The 24,722-nt window shown below is 38.7% G+C and overlaps 3 protein-coding genes across 17 annotated transcripts in view; all 3 read left to right on the top strand.

The window, feature by feature from the left end:
* LOC144001408 (receptor-type tyrosine-protein phosphatase epsilon-like) overlaps positions 1-13,703 on the top strand; it is a 28,444-nt gene extending 14,741 nt beyond the window's left edge. The window contains exons 10-21 of the mRNA XM_077495685.1: positions 92-189; positions 2,192-2,311; positions 3,094-3,257; positions 4,824-4,959; positions 5,162-5,311; positions 6,746-6,839; positions 7,549-7,625; positions 7,747-7,881; positions 8,012-8,137; positions 9,130-9,281; positions 12,903-13,038; positions 13,159-13,703. Coding sequence (XP_077351811.1) covers positions 92-189; positions 2,192-2,311; positions 3,094-3,257; positions 4,824-4,959; positions 5,162-5,311; positions 6,746-6,839; positions 7,549-7,625; positions 7,747-7,881; positions 8,012-8,137; positions 9,130-9,281; positions 12,903-13,038; positions 13,159-13,233 — 1,463 coding nt within the window. The 3' untranslated portion in view covers positions 13,234-13,703. The remainder of the gene's footprint in view (positions 1-91; positions 190-2,191; positions 2,312-3,093; positions 3,258-4,823; positions 4,960-5,161; positions 5,312-6,745; positions 6,840-7,548; positions 7,626-7,746; positions 7,882-8,011; positions 8,138-9,129; positions 9,282-12,902; positions 13,039-13,158) is intronic.
* Positions 13,704-13,806: 103 nt separating this feature from the next.
* On the top strand, positions 13,807-17,905 carry gnrh3 (gonadotropin-releasing hormone 3). The gene is made up of 4 exons (XM_077495719.1): positions 13,807-16,282; positions 16,356-16,510; positions 17,377-17,457; positions 17,769-17,905. Exons 2-4 carry the CDS (start codon positions 16,373-16,375, stop codon positions 17,823-17,825), a joined length of 276 nt encoding a protein of 91 aa, XP_077351845.1. The 5' UTR covers positions 13,807-16,282; positions 16,356-16,372; the 3' UTR covers positions 17,826-17,905.
* Positions 17,906-22,337: 4,432 nt separating this feature from the next.
* The window catches only part of LOC144001411 (uncharacterized), a 127,215-nt gene continuing 124,830 nt past the window's right edge, over positions 22,338-24,722 (top strand). For 12 of the 15 annotated variants that reach the window (XM_077495705.1, XM_077495707.1, XM_077495708.1 and 9 more), the window contains exon 1: positions 22,371-22,467. The gene's annotated coding sequence lies outside the window, so the exon portion shown is untranslated. Of the gene's footprint in view, positions 22,468-24,722 lie in introns of all 15 variants that reach the window. The other 3 variants (XM_077495694.1, XM_077495695.1, XM_077495699.1) reach the window with 2 other exon arrangements.

Here is a 24,722-nt window from a genome sequence, read left to right on the forward strand (position 1 = left end):
CAATGTACCCTACGTTTTCTACGCCACTTGTACATTTTGCATTTATTTATATTTAATTGATTTTTAAAAAAATATATTTTGTATGTTTCAGGTCCAAAGTTGGAGACGGTGGCTGACTTCTGGCGAATGATTTGGGAGCAGAAGACAGCAACTATAGTGATGCTGACCAATTTGAAAGAAAGGAAAGAGGTTTGTTGCGCACAGTTTGAACAAACAAATTAACTTGTGTATGCATGTATGTAAAAAAAACATACCTAAATAAAATTGATCACAATTCTTAAAAAAAAAGAGTGAAATACAAGTTGTACTACTTCAGAATCACTAATCTACCGTCTATAGCTACACCCCACAAAAGCGTTACCATGTCTTGTTTCTATGACCCCAAAGTCAGCAACTTGTAATTTATTTGACCCCCCCGTCTCTCAGATGACAATCTAATCACATTGTCACCCAGCAGATGACTTTTTGCATGAGCTGAGCCTCAAAGGGCTGATCAATGGGGAGCTCAGCGGCAGGTTTTGATACAGCAGAAGAAGGAGGAGAAGCGTCGGGGATCAATGATGCAATAATTGTTGATAAGACCCCGGGAGGCTTCATGATAATTAGTCTGAAAGGCTCGTTAATGAGTTGGAGCTCGGCTTGTGCACATCGTATTGACTGACAGGGACGCGCAAAGTCAAGCGCCTTCGATTCCCCGGTTACACTGAACAAAAATATAAACGCAACACTTTTGTTTTTGTTCCTGCTTTTCATCAATCGTCTATATAATTTCTAGGTATAGAAAAATAGGATCCGAGCAATTAATCGGACGATATTAGCTCTTTTAAAAACTGAAAAAAATGCCATCCCCCCCCCCCCCCTTTTTTTTTTTTTTTTTCCACATGAACACATTACAACGTAATGTTAAAAATGAACTCTCTGCAATAAATAAATAAATGAATAAAATCTCACTGTTGTAAAGTTAAAACAGTGAAAAGTTCATATTTTGTCCAGAAATAATTTGCTAACTTAATTACTTTTCATGTACAATTAATGTCTTTTAAAAACTTTTTTTTATTTTTTTTCCTCTTGCTGTCGACTGATGATGACATCACCTGTGCTGAGGAAGTTGTAATGACCAATCATGGCTCAGCTGTTTTCTGGGGTTGGTCAGCAAACTGAGCCATGATTGGTTCTTACCTACTTCCTCAGCACAGGTGATGTCATCATAAGTCGACAGTAAGTAGAAAATTTACTTTTTAAAGGTATTAATTGTACATGAAAAATAGCTAAATTACCACATTAATTATAGACGAAATAACATTTAAAAAAATGAGTATTAGTTCATCCCTATGTTCTGCCAAATATTATCTGTCTTAGTGAGCACTTCTCCTTTGCCGATATAATCACTCCATCTCACAGGTGTGGCATATCAATACAACTGCATCATTTTTGAGCGGCCTTATATTGTGGGCACACATGTGCAATCAGCATCTCAAAAAGCCACATCGTAAAATGCATGTATTATCTTGGCGAAGGAGAAGTGCTCTCTAACAAAATTCAGACCGATTGGTGTACAATATTTGAGTGAAATTGAAAGTCTGAGGCAAAATTGTTGTTTCTGTGTTTGCTCAGTATATGCAATATCAACTCATTATTTTCTATACATTATATAAAATAAAAATGTCTTTCTTTTTATTGCAATTAATACAATGAACGTTGTAATGGACAATGAGTTTATTTTCAAATTTTTTGTCATTGTTGGAACTCTTATTTTCTAACTTCCTCTTTGGGCGGAAGTTTATTTTGAAGGTTTGCGGTAAGGTAGAATGACGTAGGAGACGGAAGTGGATTGAGAGCGCGAGACGTTTGAAGCCGTAAAAATAGTTTCACGCACGACGAATCCAACATTAAAGATACTTAGCCCGGTTGAAAGTGGCAACAAGGTCAAGAATTAAGCTTATATTTAAGTAGAATTATGTTTGTGTTTACATTTTGAGTTTAATTAGCCTAAATTTATCTGTATAGAGGAAATGAGAATATGTTTAATTGATGGCGTCATGTTTGTTTTATTTTCAGCTCTTACGGTGTAAGAGGTTTATACATGGACAAAGGAAAGGAGAATTAAAAAGAAAACTTCAGACCACCAGTAAAGTTGTATTATTTCAACCGACGCTACAAACGTTATTTTTTTTAATGACGGTGTCTTCAGGACAAATGCTTCCAGTATTGGCCGGAAAAAGGCTGCTGGATGTACGGCAACATCAGGGTGGCCATGGAGGACGTCACCGTTCTGGTGGACTACACCGTTCGCAAATTCTGCGTTCAGTATGTAAGTCAAACCTATACATCCACATATCATTTCTTTTCATTAAAGCCTTGGGAAAAAAAAACAAAAAAACTGTTGGTTTATTAAAAATGTGCCATGTATGGATTTCCAGCGCACACCAGTAAAATTTAATTACACTGCAGCAGGCCTTCCCTGCAATATTTTTAAGCGCGCATTGTCTCTAATTAGGCACACAGTAAAATTGTTTAATATTTGAGCCAACTGTAGTTATCGGATGACATTAAAAATACATCATTTTAATCGCAATCTCTTATTAAAAATTAAGCAACTAATAAAGCTGCATGGAGAAGACGTAAAAAGTAATGCTCCCTGAAGGGGCGTTCAAACAGTTTAGTACACGGTAATAGGGTAGAAAATAGAATAAATAAGGAAAAACCGCGGCGGAAAAACAATATGGGATATTAAAAGAGGTTGTATGCAAGATTAAAAAAATAATATCAATATACTAATGTGTTTAACGTACTCAGAGAATCAATATGCGGCGTGTTGTTGCTTCTTCCGTGCAGTAGTCGCTTTGTTTTGCAGAGCCGGTTCACCTTTTGTCTCGCCTCTGTTTGATATCAGAACCCTGCAGGTAAACTTTACGTATCCTCTCTGACTTTGTGAACAGCAGATGACACGCTCACGCGCCAGTCAGAAATGTTGGAAAAATGTTGATATCCGCTCGGGAAAGTACGGCACTCCATACTTGCTCTTGCGTTTGTGTGCTCACAGTGACCATTACTCACGCGCAGGCATTAACGGCGCACGTCTGTTCCTCACAGCAGGCCAGTGATGGACCCCGGGCCCCGTGCCTGGTCACTCAGCTCCACTTCACCAGCTGGCCAGACTTCGGGGTGCCGTTCTCGCCCATAGGCATGCTGAAATTCCTCAAGAAGGTCAAGGCTGTCAACCCGTCGTACGCCGGACCCATTGTGGTGCACTGCAGGTAACAAGAACACAATTAGGACTTCTTTTTTTTCTTTCTTTCTTTCTTTCTCCCACTTGCGTCATCTGTTTTTGCAAGTGAGTGGCAGATTGTTGCAATTATAAACTCGGGTGAAGAGAACATAGAAAAAGTGAGCATTGCGATCCGATGGGGATCATATAGTTTGTTTCATTATACTGTAAAACTCGGACATTTTTCCTGGCTGGTATGTGAATACGTGCACCTTTTGTCCGACTGGTCTTGTCGCCTGCTGCAACAGGTGCTCACTGTTTTTTTCAACGCCCGAGGCTCCTTCGCCCATCTGCTGAAATGACCCTTGTAAATCTGTTATTGCTGGTGGTGGGGGTTTGGGGGGGGGGGGGTGCTTTTATACATGCACACGGTCATTTGCCACCAAGTGTGCCAATGCAATAATATATACATTATATGGACGCAAATAGTTGGGTATCTGTTTGTTTGTTTGTTTTTTTGCACTTTTTACAGGAAATGGAAGAAAATTGTCAGATTGTTGGCAGTTTTAACAACTTCCACTCTTGTAGGAAAATATTTCGAGCACACTTTTGACCGTTTGTGTGTGCCAGAATTCTCACAAAAATTCATTATCAAGTAAATCCTCAACTGTATGTACTTTTTCTTTTATTTGAGAATCAAGCTGCATTTTTTTTTAGAATTGTAGCTTGCATTTATGTCATGTATTTGGCACTCAACTGTAATAAAATAATACAGGGCGTCATTTAGAGAGTGCAAAATGGGGACGTTGATATTATTGACCTGCATATATAAACAGGATTTCCGCAGGTCATTAAAAAGCATTACGAGCCATTAAATGGATTTTAGTCAAATTAAGGCCTTGAATGGCATTAAAAAGCATTTAAAGAAGCCATCCAAAGACATTAACAATTTCAATACAATTGATGTAATGACATTCATGCTTTATTTTACCTAAATTGTGCAAAGCAGTCACTATAACACAATATAGCAATAACGTGAAAACAATACGTGGGGACTGACAACGACAGTAATTGTAATTTACAATGAACAAACAAATTGCTTCACGTTCCAAATACTAATTGCTCTTAATTTGAAAAGGGTAAAAAAAAAATGAAAATAAAAAATGTCACTAATGTCATCTAGTGGCAGAAGATTACCTCAACATAAATCTATTATTCATTTTTTTACACACCTTTTTAACTTAATATAAAATTAGTCTATCATATAATGTGCGATTAATTTCCAATTAATCACAAGTTAAATATGGAAATTAAGTGAGTAATTATGATTAAAAATCTTGAAATGTCTTGAAAGGAGCTGATAAATTCAAGTTATTATTAATTTATTATTGTTCATTATTTATTATTTATTATTAATTTATTATTATTACTTAGCCAAACTAGTTTGAAGAAGTGGAAACTATCAATAAGAAATCTATTGGTGACCCAAGACCTTTTTGTACAGTATTGCATGTGTTGTTTTTGTTTTTGTGAGAAGTGATGTTCCTTCCACCCGTCTTTACAAGTTCTCTGACAAGTGTTGTCTTCTTGTGCGTGTGCGTGTGCGTGCGTGTAGCGCGGGCGTGGGGAGGACGGGCACGTTCATTGTCATTGACAGCATGATCGACATGATGCACATGGAGCAGCGGGTGGACGTCTTCGGCTTTGTGAGCAGAATACGAGAGCAGCGCTGTCAACTCATCCAGACCGATGTAAGCTTTGACCCCTCCTGACCCGCTGTGCCTCGCCGACTGACAATTGTTGTTGCGGCGCACGGCAAAACAAACAACAACAAAAAAAAAACAAAAAAAGACAGCGAAACAAACTGTCAGTGATACTTGAAGAGGAAGGGTGGGAAGAAGAAAAAAAAACAACTCAATCTTTGGTCCTGACTCCCTTTGCGCCCTTCCACAGATGCAGTACTCCTTCATCTACCAGGCCCTGTTGGAGTACTACCTGTACGGAGACACGGAGCTGGACGTGTGCTCTCTGGAGGGACATCTGCACGGGCTTCACAACACCAGGGCCCCCCACGACAGACTGGGCCTGGAGGAGGAGTTCCGGGTATGCCAAGAGAGAGAGAGAGAGACATTTCAGTAATGAATCGTCCCAACATGGCGGTATTTTTTCCCCGAGATCTGGCCCAGGGTGGCGCTCTGAGCGGCGGCGGCGGCATTAATAACAACGCTTTATAAGGTGCCTCCATCTGCCATGCAGAATTAACGGGAGCTCGGTGGCAAGTTTTCATGTTTTACTCATAGCGCTTCCCTCTTTTAACCCCCCCACCTCCTCTCTACTGATTAGAAGTTTGTTGTTGCTGTTGTTTACTTGAGGTAGTAAATGTTTTAGCACTTTTCAAATACACTCTGGGGTCACAACATTAGGTACGCCTGAGCGATCATGCAAAAAGATGAACAGTATTTAAACATTGATAGACTGCTTTATTAATCACAAACACGTAACAGATGAGAATTATAACAGAGAAAAGACAAAGTTCAAGTATAAAAGTTTGTTCATTCGAGAGGAGTAGGAACAAGTAAAAAAAAACAAGGAAAAACAAAAAAATCTCCCTTTCAAAGACATTCGAAGCAAAGACGGTAACAGATGTTAATTATTTTCACTCATCTAATATAACACGGGTGCGCAAACGTTTGAGTTGAAGAGCCACATTTGATTTTTAATATAAACAGATGGGCCAGATCGTTTATAGCAAGATGAGGAAAAAAAGGCAACGTGCTCAGTGATAGAAGATTTAATAATAAACCATTTTAAATAAATGAAATAAAAACGTTAAGTACGCTGGCGTTGAAACCTCCTTGATCACAATTTGGTAAATTGCAATGTTTTTTTTTGTTTGTTTGTTTTTATTTCACAAATCTAGATTATTGGTGTCCTCTTTGGTGATGCAATGTTAATCGTTCAACAAATGTGACATTTTTTTTCGGGGGGGGGTTATTTACAATTTCAGTAATTCAAAAAGTGCAGTTGAAGCAGCTCTACTGGTACATGGGCTCCCTCTAGTGGTATGCAAAATAATCACTGCCTAAGTGCGGTTCAGTTGTATTCAACTTTTAAGGTCAAAACATTTTCATTTAATATCCTAAGCATGTTTTGTTTTTAAGCATTTATTTAGATACAATTATTATTTGACTTTCATGTGCAATGCATTTTAATTGAATCATTACTTATATTAATATTAATATTAATATTAAATATAGGCTACATTTGAGGATTGTTTTTAATCAACATCTAGGCATGCTATAGTAATTTATTTTAATGTTTATAATAATGTATGTGAATATTTTTTCCAAGTGGCACTGAGTGTAAAAAATACTTACTTAGCTTTATTATGATGAATGAATAAACTTATAAATGAATGCAAGAAATATGTCCTATAATTGCTTGGTTCGCCATACTTTAACTTTTTAATTTTTTTTACTGTGACGTCTTTTTGCATCTCATCAATCTGCCCGCCTTTTTCGCCCTCCTCCCCATCAGAAGCTGACCAACGTGCGCATAATGAAGGAGAACATGCGGACGGGGAACCTCCCAGCCAACATGAAGAAGAACCGCGTACTTCAGATCATCCCGTGTAAGGAATACTTTGATTCCTCCCCCACCTCCGCAGTTCCATTATACATCGCATCCGAGTCGCATCAAAGTGAGGGGTGACATCTGTATCGATGACATAAAACGGACGTGCGGCTAGTTATGTAGTAATCGTATATCACATTTGAATTAAGCATCAAGTGCAATTACCAGAATAACTACAACACTCCTTTAGTTTGTCTTTCAGAGATTATAAATCACACATTAAAAAATATTTGAATGATTCATTTCAGAACATAAAGGCAACACGGTGGACAAGTGGTTAGCATGTCTGGCTCACTGTTGAGAGTTTGAATCTCAGGTCTGGACCCCCTAAATGGAATTTGCATGTTAAATTGGAGGCCCGTGATGTACGACACCTCTCGCCCAAAGTCAGTGGGATAGGCCGCAGTTCACCCCAATGGAAAACAGATGAATGTCGTCACTTGTTGCCAGGCAGAATTCATTGCTTCCTATGTTTAGGCTAATTAAAAAAATAGCCTAACCCAGCCAAATGCGCTACCTAGAACTGGATTCACAAATAGAGAAAGCACTTGAATTTTCATTGAATCTCTGCTCTGTATTATCTATAAAATAGATCTCAGAGTTCTCTTACTGTTTTGGACCCAAGTGACACTTTTTCCTCTTCTTCCTACTTTTATTGGCTCGAAAAAGTTCTCCTTTCTTTTTTGTCTTTTTTTTCCCTGGCACAGATGATTTCAACCGAGTCATACTTTCAGTGAAACGAGGGCAGGAGTTCACCGACTACATCAATGCCTCCTTTATTGACGTAAGCCGCCGCCGCGACCTCCTCTATAGATTTTCCCATAGAAGTATAAATATAAAGCTCATCGGCTGCTTCTGAAACGATGCAAAACATCATTCCCCGAGTGTTGCGCTGTGCCCTCCAGGGCTACAGGCAGAAGGACTATTTCATCGCAACCCAGGCCCCCCTGTCTCACACGGCGGAGGACTTCTGGAGGATGGTGTGGGAGTGGAGGTGCCACTCGATCGTTATGCTCACTGAACTAAAGGAGAGGGAGCAGGTGCAGCACGCCGCATGCTTTCTACTAGCTTATTGCAACACGTTTCCCTGCATTTTGTGCTTTTTTTTCTTTCTTTTTCCCCTCCCCGTCCTCTCATGTGGCAAAGTACATGTCAAACCTTTCCCAACAGGAAAAGTGTTTCCAGTATTGGCCATCAGAGGGCAGTGTGACATTTGGAGAGTACACGGTGGAGCTGAGTGGAGACTCACAGGGCGAAACCTTCACTCTCAAGGACTTGGTGCTCACCTGCAGAACAGTACGTTGCACAAACACAGGAGCAAACATTTTGTTGAGTTAATAATAACTCAGAAAATATCGTAATGGAACATCTGGTGTTTTTTTGTTTTTTAAGTCTGCATTTGCACATTTGACAGTTTTCAACTACTGTTTGTGTCAATACGGGAGCACCTTGTATTTGTAGTTGCGACGTTTGACTTACAGTTCACAGGCTCAAGTTTTATTCTTGGGTTAACAATTACATGTTAAGAAAAATACATTTTCAGTAAAAGTTGAAATGATTATCAAAAAAATGTTGTTGTTTTTTGCCATTTGTCATTTTCTAAATCTATTCCGAGCAACTACTATAGTAATTTGTAACTTCTAAGTACAGTATCATCCATTTGAATTTAATTTTAAAATATTTAGTTACATTAACATTTATGTGAAATGTATTTTAATGCAATCATTTTTGTTTTTCTATATTTAGGTACAGTGTTAATGTTCAAACTGTGCCTAATGTTACTGTGACTTACAATAAGAAATATATTTTTGAGAATTAAAACCTCTGCTTAGGTCCGCTATGTTACTGCATTTAAATTTTGTCCAATATGGTGGGACTTAGCATAATAATGCTAATGCTAACACATAATGGTAAACTGCAGTACATAAGCAATGGCTCACCATTAGTATCAATGAATTGGTTTTGTAACCCTTTTTTTATGTAACGGATATTTAAACACTGTGTAGACAGACAATTTAATATAACCATGCTCACTGTCAAATTCTTTATCCCCTGCGAAGAACCACTAATATTACTTCTGAGGAGCTGTGACATGTCATCTGTCTCCATATATATCCGTATGTCTACCTGTAAACTGCCCACAAGAGGGCAAGAGTGCACCAGAATAAATAGCATTTTTATTATATATAAAGAATACGATTATCGAAAGGTGTTTTGCATGCAAGTGTAATGTAGCTTCCTTTTTCACTGTTGAATTGTGAAATAATATCTCGTCCGCGCACCGCCAGGAGAACCAGTCTCAACACGTCCGTCATTTCCACTTCCACGGATGGCCTGAGATCGGCATACCGGCGGAGGGCCGAGGGATGATCGACATCATCGGCTCGGTGCAGAGGCAGCAGCAGCAGTCCGGGAACCGTCCCATCGTGGTGCACTGCAGGTGAGGTCAAGACTGCCCGGAAACATTTTGACTTGAGTTGTGGATGGCTGATATTGGAAGGCGTTTTCCTTCTAAACGATCCATTTTTTTTTTTTTTTTCCTTTGGAGAACGTCTGTTACAAGAAAGTCGCCGTGTTGCCTCAGTGGAGCCGCTGTTCTTATGCCTAAACCACTTATGTGATCCTTTATAAAGACTTCTCAGTGGATGCTTTGATCAGAACCTAGCTTCAGGTGAAGTGATTCTAAAGCGGCGACGGCCCGGTGGGATCGATCCAATCCACCCATTCGCAGTCAATTAAAACCTCTCAAAGTGAAATATCCTCTGACTCCCCACTATGATTAATCTGATAAGATGAGCTAACGACAGGAAATGGTGTCATCACTCCGCTCTTTGCCTTCATCACCGCTTGTCTAAGAGGGGCTTTTTAAAGCCGTTCCACCCGCCTCCCGGGAGCGGGGCTAACCCTCGGCGATCCCCCGGCGTCTCGCCGCACTCGTCCAAATTGCACATCACTCCGGCGCGCGCTCCCTCGCCGTCCCGCCATCACGAGTAAACATCGTCTCAGTCAAACACTCAGCTTCCACGCTGATTAGTGTTAGCGTTCGGATTAGCCTCTCCTTAAGTGCAGGGTGGAGGGGGGGGATTATTAGCACCATTAGCCCAGGCAGAGGTCACCTTTTCTCTCGCCGAACGATGCATTCAAATGGATGAAAAGCATACATGCTCAGGGATAAGACGCCATATTTGGTCACCTAAGTGGGTGTTTAAAATGGACCTTCACAGTGATACAGGAAAATGGTGCAAAAAGATACAGCGACTTTTAGCCATGGCTATTTTTATATAGAGCAACAATTTTCTATTTTTAACTTCCAGTGACCAGTATAAGAGCATGTCAGAGTGATAATACCAAATTTAGCACATCTGTTCCCTATTCGCACCTTAGACCTTGTAACATTACAAGTCACGTGCAAGGTTATTTTTGTTATCTAAAATTAATGAAAAAAACTAAAATTTAAAAAAAAATCATTAACGAAATAAAATACAAACGAAAATGCTTTTTAAAAAACGAAAACTAACTGAAACTACATTTTATGTTTACAAAACTAATTAATTCATTTAATGCATGAGCCTTGTGGGATGATCTTAAATGTGATTTTAACTAGATGTATTTTCATATTAACCGGAATAACGAATAAAGTATTTTTTATTATTATTATTATTTTTTATTTTGACGTTTGAAAAGTGTCACACAGAAGTGACGTCATCGAGCAGCCGCCAATAGAAAAGCACCTTCAGATGACGTCGCTCTCATGGTGTTTTTTTTTAAATATTACGCACAACTTTTAAAAATAAAAATAAAAATACTGAAACTAACTATAACTAAAACTAAGCATTTAAATAAAAATAAAAACTACTAAAAACAGAACCATCCTAAAAACTAATTAAAACTAAATAAAAAACTAAATAAAAAAATAAAAAAATAAATAAATAAATAAATAAAACTAAAATGACAAATTCCAAAACTATAACAACTCTGGTCACATGACACTGAGGAGAGAAAATTGTGTTTGTGTGTTGAGTTATTTTGCGGCACCAGAATATTTTCTGACAGTAACCACTCATTCCCTCAATAAAGAGATTGTCTACTCCTCTTTTCATCGTCTGAGAAGATGCTGCAAGGTTTTACTGACCCTGAAAGTCTGGAAAAAAAAGTTTTATCTTGAAGATCAGTTGCATCCACCTATGTTTCTGTCAAAACACGTATCTCAGGGGGGAAAGTAAGCCCAGAAGCTTCCAAAAATGAGTTAAAAAAAACAAAAAAAACAACCATGTTTGGACAGCTTCTTCAAAAAGGAGAACGGGCCAAAAAAATGAGACAGAAGAAGAGTGGACACCTTCCAAGAAAAAGAAAGGAGTTTTTAATTCAATATCGACAGTCCTCTATGCATCGAACCGCTCTGCGTGGTATGCGGCGACTGGCTCGCAAATGAGCCAATGAAGTCATCAAAACTGCCTTGGCACTTGAAACCCAAGCATCCGGCATTAAAAGACAAGCCTTTGGAGTTTTCTCAAAGGAAGAAAAAAAAAAAGGAAAAAAACAAAAAAGATTACCCCAATGGAACCTGCTCGTTGAAGAGAAACACTAATTACAACAACATCATTCAGCGGAACGATGACTTATACATTTAACAGGCATGTGCATCTCGCCAATAAAAGACAATTCGATACGTATCTCCATACATGGGGTGTAATGCTATTCAAGGATGGTTCGGTCCAGTAAGTAGAACAATGGGATTTGGTTCGAAGAGAGTGATTTTTTTTCTTTTATTTAAATTTGGTTAATAGATTTTAGAGCAGATTTGTTAGGTTGTTGATGCTTCATTTTTGTTTAGTTTTCAGTAGTTTTCGTATTAGTTTATATTTTTAAAATGGTGTGTTTGTTGAGTGCAAGAAAAAAAAAGAATCGCAAAATATTGTGGAATAAACTACAGTGGTCATGACTAGGGTCATGCAAGGGTTATGTTTACTGTCATGACTAGGGTCATGCAAGGGTCATGCTTACTGTCATGCAAGGGTCATGCTTACTGTCATGACTAGGGTCATGCAAGGGTCATGCGTAATTTCATGACTAGGGTCATGCAAGGGTTATGTTTACTGTCATGACTAGGGTCATGCCAGGGTCATGCTTACTGTCATGCAAGGGTCATGCTTACTGCCATGACTAGGGTCATGTAAGGGTTATGTTTGGGTCATGACCGTGAGGTCAAGTGTCTGTTTTGAACGGATGTAACCAGCATCTAGTTTCAACTAGTAAGACGCGATGTGATGTCAAGAAACTTTAATCTATTTATCTGGTCAACAGCCAATCAGATAATACCATGGCAGTCCTGTTACCCACATGTCTAGCCACAGCCAATCAGATTGATTCGCTGTCTATATAAGCCAGTCTGAGAAGTGTGTGTTTTTTTGGATTATTACCTGTGTTCCTCTGTGGAACCCTCATTGTTTCTCGTTTTTTTTTTTTTTTTTTTTGTAGTTACTTGTAGCTTTAATAACCTTGGTAACAATATGTCAAATCTGTCCAAAGCCCAACCGATTCACATTATTTAAATTTCAAGAAACAACAAATGATCAGCAACATCAAACCAATTCATACCAACTTTTTGATCGCTTTTTTTTTTTTTTTTTTTTATTAATGGGTTCAAGCTATTTTGAGACCGATTTCATTCATTCATATACTGATGCACTCACATCTTTTAAATGAAAACCCCGATTTTTCCATTAAAATTATTGTTTTGTTACACCCTTAATATTTAATCTTTTTTTATTTGATTCCATGACTGAATATTAATGTCCTGTGGATCTGGTCCCAAAAAAAAAAAAAGGTTGGGAACCACTGGACTATGATGCACTTACATCTGCTTACAGTTAATTTATCATTATTATTATTATTATTAGGAGACTTTGACCAATATGCATTTCTAACACCTACTTAATGCAATTAAGTTCAGTTGATAATTTCAACTTGTGAGGTGAAATGAGAAAGTCTCAAAGGCGCCGTGCGGCGATATTGATTGCATGACACAAGTGTGACACGGTTTCCCGCCTTGATCTTTCAGTGCCGGCGCGGGTCGGACGGGGACCTTCATCGCCCTCAGCAACATTCTGGAACGCGTGAAGGCAGAAGGCCTGCTGGACGTCTTCCAGACCGTCAAGAGTTTACGCATGCAGCGGCCGCATATGGTGCAGACCGTGGTAATGTTTGCAAATGAGACACAAAAACAACAAATCCTGCTCGCGCCGTTTGCGCCGCGCATGTTAACACGTCGCGTCTCAACGCGGTGTTTATTTTTTATTTGCGGTTTTGTTTTCCAGGAGCAGTACGACTTCTGCTACCGAGTGGTGCAGGATTTTGTCGACATCTTCTCAGACTACGCCAACTTTAAATAAGGCGCCTTTTTGAACATCTGCTTTCCAATTAACTTATGCAATGGACTTCTTTTTTTTTTGGGTTGGTTGAATGTACATTTTCTAAAGTTTTACATTTTGTATCATACTGTAATATAAGCAAACATATCGGTCCCTTTGCGGAAGTCTTTTAGGATTACATTTTACTTGAAAATATTTGCTTTGTACATTAAAATATGTAGAGTTAAGATTATGTAAATACAGTGGTGCCTTGAGATACGAGTTACCCCATATGTATAATACCCCGTGGCATTATGGGAAGGTATGCTAACTTTGTAGCATGTAGCCTACAAGTACGGTCGAACATTTTTGCGAGTATGTTGGAACGTATTTGCGAGTATGTTCGAACGTATTTACGAGTATGTTCGAACGTATTTGCGAGTATGTTCGAACGTATTTCCGAGTATGTTGGAACGTATTTACGAGTATGTTCGAACGTATTTGCGAGTATGTTCGAACGTATTTATGAGTATGTTGGAACGTATTTGCGAGTATGTTCGAACGTATTTACGAGTATGTTCGAACGTATTTGCGAGTATGTTCGAACGTATTTGCGAGTATGTTTGACCGTATTTGCGAGTATGTTGGAACGTATTTGCGAGTATGGTGGAACATATTTGCGAGAATGTTCGAACGTATTTGCGAGTATGGTGGAACATATTTGCGAGAATGTTCGAACGTATTTGCGAGTATGTTTGACCGTATTTGCGAGTATGTTGGAACGTATTTGCGAGTATGTTCGAACATACTTGCCAACCAAAAATGTTTACTCCACATTGGCAGCTCTACGCTTCCGTAGGTTACGATCATGGTCACGTAAAAAAATAAAAATAAAATGGACTTGGATCTCAAGGCACCTCTGTGTGCAGGTGTAGCTCAGTAAATTTGAATATTGAAGAAAATTCAGTTCAAAAGGTGAAACGCGTATTGCATAGATTCATTTAAAATACAGGAAATACTTTTTAGAAGTGCAATTTTTACATAATTTTATATATATATATATATATATATATATATATATATATATATATATATATATATATATATATATATATATAAATGTTCTAAGATGATTTTTTTGGGATGATATTCAAATTGATTGATCCGCACCTGTATTTGTCAGCATTGAATTGCTCACTTCCTACCTAAAATTAATCCATAACGAAAAGCATTCTGAACTCTTTCTGCTTTACTCTCTATTAGCCACAATGCCTTTTCTTGACACACGCATGTATATTTTCTCTTTGCTGCAAACACATTGCAATGTGTTTGAAGGGTCAACATTCAAAAAGTCACATTAAGGACCTTCTTTCTAATGTCAAATAACGTAACGCGCATTCGATTCTGTCGGTAAAAAGTCTTCACTTGGTCTGGTATGAATAAGTTAGCGGCCGCTGTCTGTTGTCATTTGATTCAACGTGGCCAACTTTCTTCTCTTGCCCGTGGCCATGTTACTTAGTGCTTGGGTGCCCGACACTGCAAAATGCCATTAACCCATATTGAAAATAATGTCTAATCACGTCGAGAAAAACATGTCATTCATACGTGTTTTTTTTTTTTTTTCCCCCTCTGGCTGCCAAGTATCATATTCCGCTTTTTTCCCTTTTTAAACAGGCTTGCCATTTCCCCGGCATGCATGTTTGATTAGAGGCTCTGAAAAACACTTCTAATCGTGAAATATTTGTCACCGAGTGACGTGTTTAGTTTTTAACGACAACCAGAAGACATTTTGAACTTTTACTGCTTTTAAATCAGAAGTTTAATAGTTAAGCAACTATGTAATATGTATAATGTTGTTGCTGAATAATTTAGTGAATATTATTTATGACGGACGTGCTTGATAACGGACAAATAAGGGTTTTGCTCATACGAAAGATTTAGCTGCATTTTTCCACATTTTGACAATAATTGCAAGTATGAATATAACACTTTTGCTTTTACTTCCATTTTTAAATCCAATTATTTTTTTCCTATGTATACAAACTGTCCATTTCTCTTAAATACATTCTGTAATCTGTCTAAATTTTAGTGAGCGCTTCTCTTTTGCCGATATAATCCATCCACCTCTCATACTCATTAGATAGTGTTGTGGGGGGGGGGGGGGGAAATACATATTGTATTTGTTTATTGTCTTGGAAAAGGGTCAGACAATTTGACATCAAGACTTGCAGTATCTCAACGGTTGGCCATGTTTTGCACAAAAGTACACAAATGAGAACCGACAGTTAATTGAAAGTGCATGAAGCTACGACTAATACTACTACCGTATACTTTCCCTTACACGTAATCAAAATGGAGTTCACTTGTCACAAGAACGTGTACCTTGGTGAACAAAAATGACTGCATCATGCGGTTGATCAGCATCTTTACATGCTACACCTGCGAGGTGAATGGATTCTTTCGGCAAAGAAGTGCTCACGAACAGATTTGAGAGTCGGTCTGTTGTGTAGTACATTTTTGTTTCGCGTCTAATGAAACAGGGAATGCTCAGCCTTTCTGCAAAAAAAAAAAAAAAAAATCTATACAGTATTTTTAAGACTCCTGCTTACATTTAACGCGAAGTAAGCTCGGAAGAACTTTTCTAGGTAAGTCATTTTGTGCGTTGTGGTCGTCACGAAGCTTTATTCGAGTGCTTTCGTTTGAAGTCAACGATAATTGTAATAGCTTTGAGGCCTTGTAAGCTGCTCCAAAAAAAAAAAAAAAAAAAGTGGCTGCCATGGAACTTTCTGCCTTTTTGGAGTCTCTTGTACCAAGTTGATTCAAATAAATAATACATGGGAGAGAAATGTCTGCGCTGTTTGTCTTGTTCCCAACAGGTGCACATGCACACAAATATATTGCAGGTCTCATGCCGCTTCAATCCTCACGGCGACGACGCTCTCGAGCACTTAGGCGCCTCCATTAGCGGCGTCGAGTGTACCATTAGCGTGTGAATGTGTCACACCTGCAGAGAAAGGGGATTATAACCTGACACCTATAAAATAAAAGCTTCTTTCTCGGTGCGCCACATGCTAACGAGGCTAATGCAGAGGTGAGTGGCTTGGGTGCGCTCGGTATTTGCAACCATCGCTGATGATGTGACATTGTTGACCGTTTCCATGCAGAAAGTTGGGCAGCTGCGATGGAGGCCAGTTGCAAAGCGGTGGTGCGCGTGTTGTTGTTGGCCTTGCTGCTGCAGGCGGCGTCGGGCCAGCACTGGTCGTACGGGTGGCTGCCAGGCGGCAAGAGAAGTGTGGGCGAGCTGGAGGCCACCATAAGGGTGAGTGGAACAGGTCACTTTTAGTTTATTATGAATATTAAATCCTTTTTTTATTTTATTATTTTTTATTTACAGCTCATTTTTTTGTTTTTCATAAAAATATATATTTTATTTGTTATTTAAAAAAATACAATTTTGGGGGGGTTTGTTTGGCTTTTAGATAATGGAGGATAAGCCGTTTTAGATTGGATAGATGGGTGTGTATTCTTGTTTTTATTTATTTTTTTCAATTGTTACATTTTATTTTATCATTAACTAAAAAATACAATTACATTTATTCAATTTTGTTTATTTAGAATTAATTTCATTTTTTTATATTTTACTTGACATTTTTAAATATATGTTTATATTTCATCTTTTAGGTACTTTAGGATATTTGTACATTTTTTCAATAAGATCTTCTACTGATCATGTTTTCTTTATTACATGGAACGATATAGAATATTTTTTTCCAATATTTTTTGCAATTTGGTAAAATTTTCAATTTGTTTTATTTATTGTTTTTATATTTTATTTATTTTTTATTTTATTTTTTTATGTTCTTGTTTTGGGGTATTTTTCATTGTTTATTTTTTATATATTTTTATTTCTTTTATGAACTTTTATATATTTTTTCTCTTTCGTAATTCATTTCAATGTAGTACTTTTTAATTTTTTGATTCTTTTTTTATTCTTTGTAATTATTTTCTTTTTTTTTGCTTTCCTATTTATTATTGAATTATAATTATTCTATTTTATAATCTTTTTCATTTTTTTATTTAACTAATTTTTTTTTTATGTATATAATTTATTTTATTTATTTATTTTTCCATTTTCTTCATACTGAGGTTGAAAAATTGTCTCCTTTCCTCTTGCATTGCACTTAGATGATGGGTACGGGGGGCGTGGTGTCTCTTCCCGAAGAGGCGAGTGCCCGAACCCATGAGAGACGTCGACCATACAATGTAGTAAGTGTTTATTATACATAATTGATGGCGGATGTCTCCCTCAATTGTGCAATATTAATGTACACCGCAGCAGAGTTGCGTCGCTGTGCTCCTCGAGCAGCTGCGACACCATACAAAATGCTCAATTACCTTGTTTTTTAAATGTCATTTTTTTCCTTGTCTCTTTTTTTTGTGCATGGTTAAATATATGCGTAGCCCCCAACACCCCCACCCCCCCAACATTGACTTCCGCTTCTGCAAATATGCTCCGTTTGAAGTGCTTACGACAAATTAAATGAAATATTAAAGAGGTCTCATTCCAATCTCTGCAGATGGATGATGATGATTCCCATCATTTTGAGCGAAAGAAAAGGTTCTCGTATAAATGAAAAGAGGGGAAAAGAGACAATTTACATGATTATCTACCGCAGAGATGGATCCCCCCCCCCCCGAGGGCAACACATTTATTGCACCAGTGTCATTGATAGGCATGTCTGTGGCATTCAAATCATGTGAAATTGTAATAAACTCTTTTTGAAGCCTCATCAACTTATTTATTCAATTTGAGTTGCGAAAGCGAGACCTGACTGTCATGTGTTCATTGCGAGCGTGTAATAATAAAAAGAAGGGGGGGAAAAAAAACAACCTTTGACACCTCTTAAGTGGATGAAATTGCTTTTTTTTTTTTCTTTTTTTTTTTTTGTCAAGCAGCCGCGACCGACAAGCATGACGAATCCGTGACGGCGGTGATGCTAGCGTGACAGCAGCTGCTGATTAAGACAATTTATCACAAATCAGTGACATCACTCCACGTGTTACACTTGGACACGTTCCCTTGTCGTTCACACCGTATGAACTCTGTGCCAAAGTTAACGCGTACACGCGGAACGAGTCGCTTCTTTGTCGAATGTAGCAGGTTTTCGCGCAAAAAAATAAGCGTAAATAGTAGAAAAGGAATGTATTTTGCGGGCTTGTACATTTGAATATTATAAATTTGAATATTGTGGAAAATTCCGTTCAAAAAGTCAAACTTGTATTGCATAGATTCATTTAAAATACAGGAAATACTTTTTAGAAGTGCAATTTTTACATAATTAAAAAAAAATAATTATGACGGTGTTATGATATATGTATATATATATATATATATATATATATATCTCAAGGTATCAAGTAATACCTTTTAAAACCACATTTTGCCACTTGCTGTCAACTGATGACATCATACGTGCTGAGGTAACGGTTAATGACCAATCATAGCTCAGTTAACGTCACATGACCAAACCCAGAAAACAGTGGAATATGGTAAATGGCAAATAATCCAGGCAAAATATTAACTTATTACTGCTGAAAATGACCGAATGAGTCAAGTATCCCTAGAATGGATACAAATAATAATTTCGAGAAGTGGTAGTAATTTTAGCAGGGCAGTCGGGTATTTCCGAAAAGTTGGACGTAACAAGCATAAATAGTGTTTTTTTCTGAGGAAAAACTCCAAATGTTATGGAAGTGAAGACGAAATGTTGGATAAATGAAATCATAATATCACGGGGGTAAGTTGAGTTACAAAAATAATTTTAAAATAGTCATACTATCGTTCTTCTATTCTTGTGTTATATTGAAATTCCGTGGCAAAATATCGCATTTTCAGAACATAGTAAGTTATTTGTAGTCTTATTACTACTTTTTTCCCTCCACTTTTTTTTTTTTTTTGTAGAAGTATATTTTTTCTTAGAGACCTGTGACTTTTCTTATAAAAATACAATATATATCCAACTTCTGCATACTTTTTGTCTTATTGCAACTTATTAAATTCTTGCGCAACTGCTCAACCTCTCCCCTCGCTAAGGCGGCTTGTTTACTCACCTTTGGTAGCAGCCAATCATAATGTGCCCTGCTTAGATGTCACCTGAGCTCATTGCCAGCGTTTTTTTTTTTTTAACACTTTTTAAAACCACGGTAAACCGTCAAACCGGTAAACTACGGGTTAAGTTGAAAAAAATATTAGCATGTATGTGAATCGCCAGTAAACGACTTATTTTCCATTTGATTTTCGACTCAAATCTCGTGCTGAACTACTGGTCGAACTCCCCTCGACGGCTCTTTTATAAACCAAGCGTAACTTCCCCGAATCCCCTTTTCCCTTAACCCCTCCCGTGCTCCCCGTCGAGCAAATTGCCGGGCTTCATTACAAAAACGGGGAACTTTCATATCGGGAGAGGAAGCGTATCGGCAGGGGGGCATGCGCAAGAGAACTCATTCGGCGGCAAAACCCCCACAGACGGAGCGGAGCCCCCGCGCTAATCGGCCGGTGCACGAGGGGGCCGCCATTCTTTGTCGTAAAGGCGCACCGATGAACTGGCGACGCTACTGGGAAAAGTCGACGTTAAGGAGGGAAAAAAAGAAGCCGGAGGAATTAAGACACTTTCCATTGCACTTCCAAGAACAATACGTTTGCTCTTTCGTAACGTATTCGACCTGCTTTTCATATTCATGCTGTGATTTGCATAGAAACTTCTTTGACAAAGTTACGGCAGAAAACGATGTCCAGGGCTTTTCCATTCAGGTTCACAATGAGACTTTTCGAAAAGGTAATTTAAAAAAAAAAAAAAAAATCCAGCTTTTTTTTTTTCAGATTGCAATTTGGCGCACGTATGAGAGGTTAATTCCTGTTTACAGATAAGCCCGACATTCTTTTCAAGGTTCTGTTTAATTGCACGTAGCGACAGGACGCAAACAAAAACCTGCCGCTATCTGTGTTTCCAAATTTGATTTAACCTCACTTTCTCCTTCGCCCGGACCCCCCTGGTGGATATTCACTTTGTTTACCTCAAATTAAACTTCATATTGTTTACAGCCTGGCGGTCCCTGAACATTTTACGGCGTTTTAGACCCGCCTTTTCTTTATTTATTTTTTCTAATGATTGTAGGGCTGGGATTCATTTGAATGTTCCCCCTCATCTGCATGAAAATTATATAATTAACTTTTGATTAACCAGCTCAGTTGAGTTGGTCCCCCCCCCACCACCCCCAACCCACCCCCCGCCCCCGCCCCCGCAAAGCACACTGGTGAATACTACCCAGCGCATTTTAATGACTGTTTTCCAATTGAGCGGGCGACCTTTTTCATCAAAGAGCCACAACTGGGGCCAAAAAAAACGGCGGCGGGGAATAATCGCGGCGAAGACAATGGCGGGCTAGCGTGTCATCCTTAAATATAACAACAAAGCGCGAGGTGGCGGCAAGCCAAACGCGTCCGGGCTTGCCCCCATTGTTCGCCCGCGCCGAGGTCACGTCCATTGGCGGACGGCGATGGAAAAGGGACCAGGAAGCGGAGAATGGCCCATTGTTGCGTGTCCTCGCTCAAAGGGAATTCCGTTTATGAAGGGCGAGGCGTTCATTTTTTTCTTTTTAGTGCTGTTTGACACGTTTAAAGGTGGTATTTTTTTTCAGATCGTTCTTTTCATTATTCTATAAGGTAAAACTTGTTTTTCTTGTGTTTTTACGACAACGTTTCTACACAATAAAAAAATTGAAGTTTATTTTTATTTTTTTTTGTCAAGGTCCAACAGGTTCAACAATTTACTCCAAGTAACTGATATAGTGTACCCCAGCTATTTATGGGTTGAAAGGGACTGGGCCAGCTCACGTCTAATGTAAATCAGCATAGAATTAACAGCCATTAGAAAAGTATCAAAATAAAAAAAAAATTTTTATGAAATTAAATAACCCTCCAATGGTAATTTTCCACAAAAAAAAGGGTTCTGCCACACTCTTCCCCCCCCCCCCAAAATGCAACTAAATAAATAAATAATAAAATGAAATTTTAAAAAGCAAATAAATTGATGTCGTAATATAGAACGGACTTTTATTGTGAAGTTACGGTTGAAATGTTGACAAAAGATTGCTCGTTGTCAGCCATCTGTTTTATGTGTTCACAACATTGTTTTTGTTGAGGGCAAGGCGTTTAATTTTCATTTAGATGTCAATCTTCACATTTATTTATGACTTTTCTTTTATTCATTCTTTGCGTCATTCTCTTAAAGTTACAGCTTTTTATCTTTCTTATTTATTCTAATCTTGGTACTGCAGTAAGCTATATTTTCCCAATTCCAACTTTTTTTTCTCTTTATTTTTTATTCTCATAAAGTTGACTTTTCTCTCCTAACAGTTGACTTTTTTTTATTCTCATGACTATATTTTGCATGAGCGTTTTGTTGATCACAATCTCAAACCAGAATATTACTGACTCGTACTCTAAATTTACTATGACTTTGTTTAAAAACGATCTTTGCCATAGTTATTTGTGCTAATTTGCCAACAGATTCATGAACTGAAGTTTTCACATTGCAATATTCCAACTTTATTCTTGTAACAGGCGTTTATTTTTTCAATTTAATTTAATGTATTTATTTTTTTGTGCCTTTGGACAACATTTGCCCCATCCAAGGCCACATTAGCCAAGCTGTCAATCAGCTCTGCATCCTCTCATCTGCCTAACCTACTTTCCAACGGGTCATATCACAAAGTTTTATTGAAGTGCGGCGCGTAATAAAGTCATTTTCCAGGTGCTTGTTGTGGCTCCCGTTACGGACGGAATGATAATTTTCCCCAGGAGGTGTCGAGCCCGCCGCATATCAATGGCGGCCGGGTGTGGGTCTTACTACATTCCCTCAGGCGACTCACATCGTCGAAGGCAAAGTCATCTTCAGAGAGCGTCTCAAATGTCGCGGAGGTCTTCAAGAGACTTGGGAAGGTGCTACTGTACGTCTTCGCAACTTGTTGTTAGAGGGGAAATTTTAATTACTTGGAAAAAATAGAAGAGTTGAGCTACTACTTTGTCAAGTCCACTCCATTCTGTTTGCTACCACATGGTGTCACTCTTGAGCTTTTCATGCCAAGCGACCGCCTCCTCATCCATTCCATCACTTGCAGCGAACATGATGGCGCCGCACACCACCGCCAACCCCTCCCGAATCTAACAAAGACTTCAATCAATCATCTAAAGAGTCATATTGCTGCTACTAGAAGGTATTTGGTACATTTTGGTGATCAGAAAAAGCATCATCGAGTGTTTGAGTGAAGTTTTTTCAGCGTGTACAGTAGGCCTCGCTTCTTCTGCTTTTTCTTGGGGCTGGCAGGGAAGCTTCCTGTTGTGCGCGGCTTTGATCGAGAAAGAACAGCGTTAAAGCGGCGGGGAAAGGAGGAGGTGTTAAATATGAATGAATACAGCTGAGTTTTGATGGATACGTCTCAAAAGTTATGCGAGTAGAGCTCGCTAAAGGGCCCGGAAGTGTGTTTGTGTTGTGGAAATAGGCCCTTCTTCTTCTTCTTCTTCTTCTTCTTCTTCTTCTTCTTCTTCTTGCTTCTCATTCTCGTCGTCTCACATGCGGTTTGTTCGAGATGTAGTCGTCGGCTTCACGGAATAATGACACCATTTCCTTTCGTTTGGTCTTTTGAACAAGTCACCAATGTGAAGTATCTACAGTGTGTATTATTTTTCATGGCAATGCAAGCCATCATCTTCCATTGGTGGCCATGTAGGCTTTGTCGCCGGTTACGTCTAAAATTGCGTCGCCTTCAAGGAGTGGGATTAAACTTTTTGAAGTCGATATTGTGGTGTAAAATTCCCAGTGGGATTGAGGGGAAACTATTGGAGTGCGTGCAAATCTGGTAGTTTTAGAGTCAGACTAAATCAAGATAATAAAAATATATGCACGTAATAGTTTAACGGCAAATACCTTTGAAGGTAATAAAGGTGGTATTTATTAGCCTGCCGAGAAAGCACAGTTTTACCAAAAGTTTTTTTTTGTTTTGTTTTTTTAGTACAATGGAACTTTGAAGTTGGAAGTTGATTCTGTGGCGTAAAACTGCTTTCATAACTAATAATAATTAAAATCATAAAATTTTAAATATTAAGGTAAAGGTTCCTTAACAAAGTGACTCTCCTAAGAATCATATACATCTCACTTTTTACGCTCCAAACAAAGATATCTTAAAAAAGGAAAAAAAAAACACCGAAAAACAACTTACGCAAAAGCCTTTTGGCCCTTCAAGGCCACCATACTTCTCATTTCATCACATATTCTGAAACTAATAAACAACAAACCCATTCAAGATTACCAAAAAAGCCTTTTAAACCATTAAAGGCCACCATACTTCTTAGTACCTATTAGAAGAATGATATACAAATGTGGCAATTTTAGAGTGAAACAAAAAAAATGTTCCAATACTGACAAATCACGAACAAATTCAAGTTCCTTTTCAATACCTGGTTAGCAACGAACAAATACTGATGAAATAGAGCTACGTTTAATAAACAAAGCTAATTCAAAAAGAAACATTTGAATTCTGATTCATTCAAAAATGAATCCAACTTCGCCACAAGTCTTCTAGACTCTGAAAGGTCCACCACACTTTTACATCAACAGTGCACACAAATGTGCGTGTCAAATGAGCACCCGTCTTGCTTTACGCTTCTTTAATAAACAAAGACAATAAAAAAAGGTAATAAAAGCAGAAATATTAAGATGAAGGTTCCTTCACAGCGCTACTGTCTTATTAAGAATCATTTAAAGACCCTCTCCGGTCATTTCGGAGCATATTAACTAGCACGCCGGCTTTGATTCGCAGCTAGCACCGAGCCTGTGAACATTATTAGCCTGGCTAATGGGCGGCTTGGCCCGACGCGAGGGTCCGCCTCTGCTGGGAGGGCGGGCTCAGATCCTGTCAGAGAGGGGTCGCGGCTGGCCGACTGTAATCTTCAGGGTCCTCCACTCCCGCTGACCTCCATCTAACGCGGCCCGCCCATGCCACCGCCGCCGCCGCGGCAAGCCCGCCTTTGGCTCACCCCTTTTCCGCCTCCCCTCGCGCGACGCCGCAACTCACGTTTGAGGCTCGTCCGGCCGGTAGATCGTGCCCCCCACGCCGATGGCAATTAGCAGCGACGGAAAGGCCCCGTCCCCGCTTCTCGAACGGCAAGCGGCATGCAATTAGCCGCAATAATGATAATGCGTTGTTGGGGGAACAAAGAGGCTAAAAACAGACTGTCGGTGCGACGGGGAGCGGGGTGCTAATAGTAGGGGAGCGGCACATTTGAACAGACAGGAGACCAAATCTGAAAGATGATCAAATGGACAAAGAATTACAATTTTTTTTCCTCCTCTCTAATTACCCGACGCTTTCATGTGACAACCGACGGAGGGAGTTTTGAATTCAAGTCAACTCCGGTCAGCGGTCTTTGGGCCTCACACTGAGGTGAGCGCTTTTATTTCCTCAAAGAAGAA

This window comes from Festucalex cinctus, chromosome 14 (genome assembly GCF_051991245.1).
Source record: "Festucalex cinctus isolate MCC-2025b chromosome 14, RoL_Fcin_1.0, whole genome shotgun sequence".
NCBI lineage: Eukaryota > Metazoa > Chordata > Actinopteri > Syngnathiformes > Syngnathidae > Festucalex > Festucalex cinctus.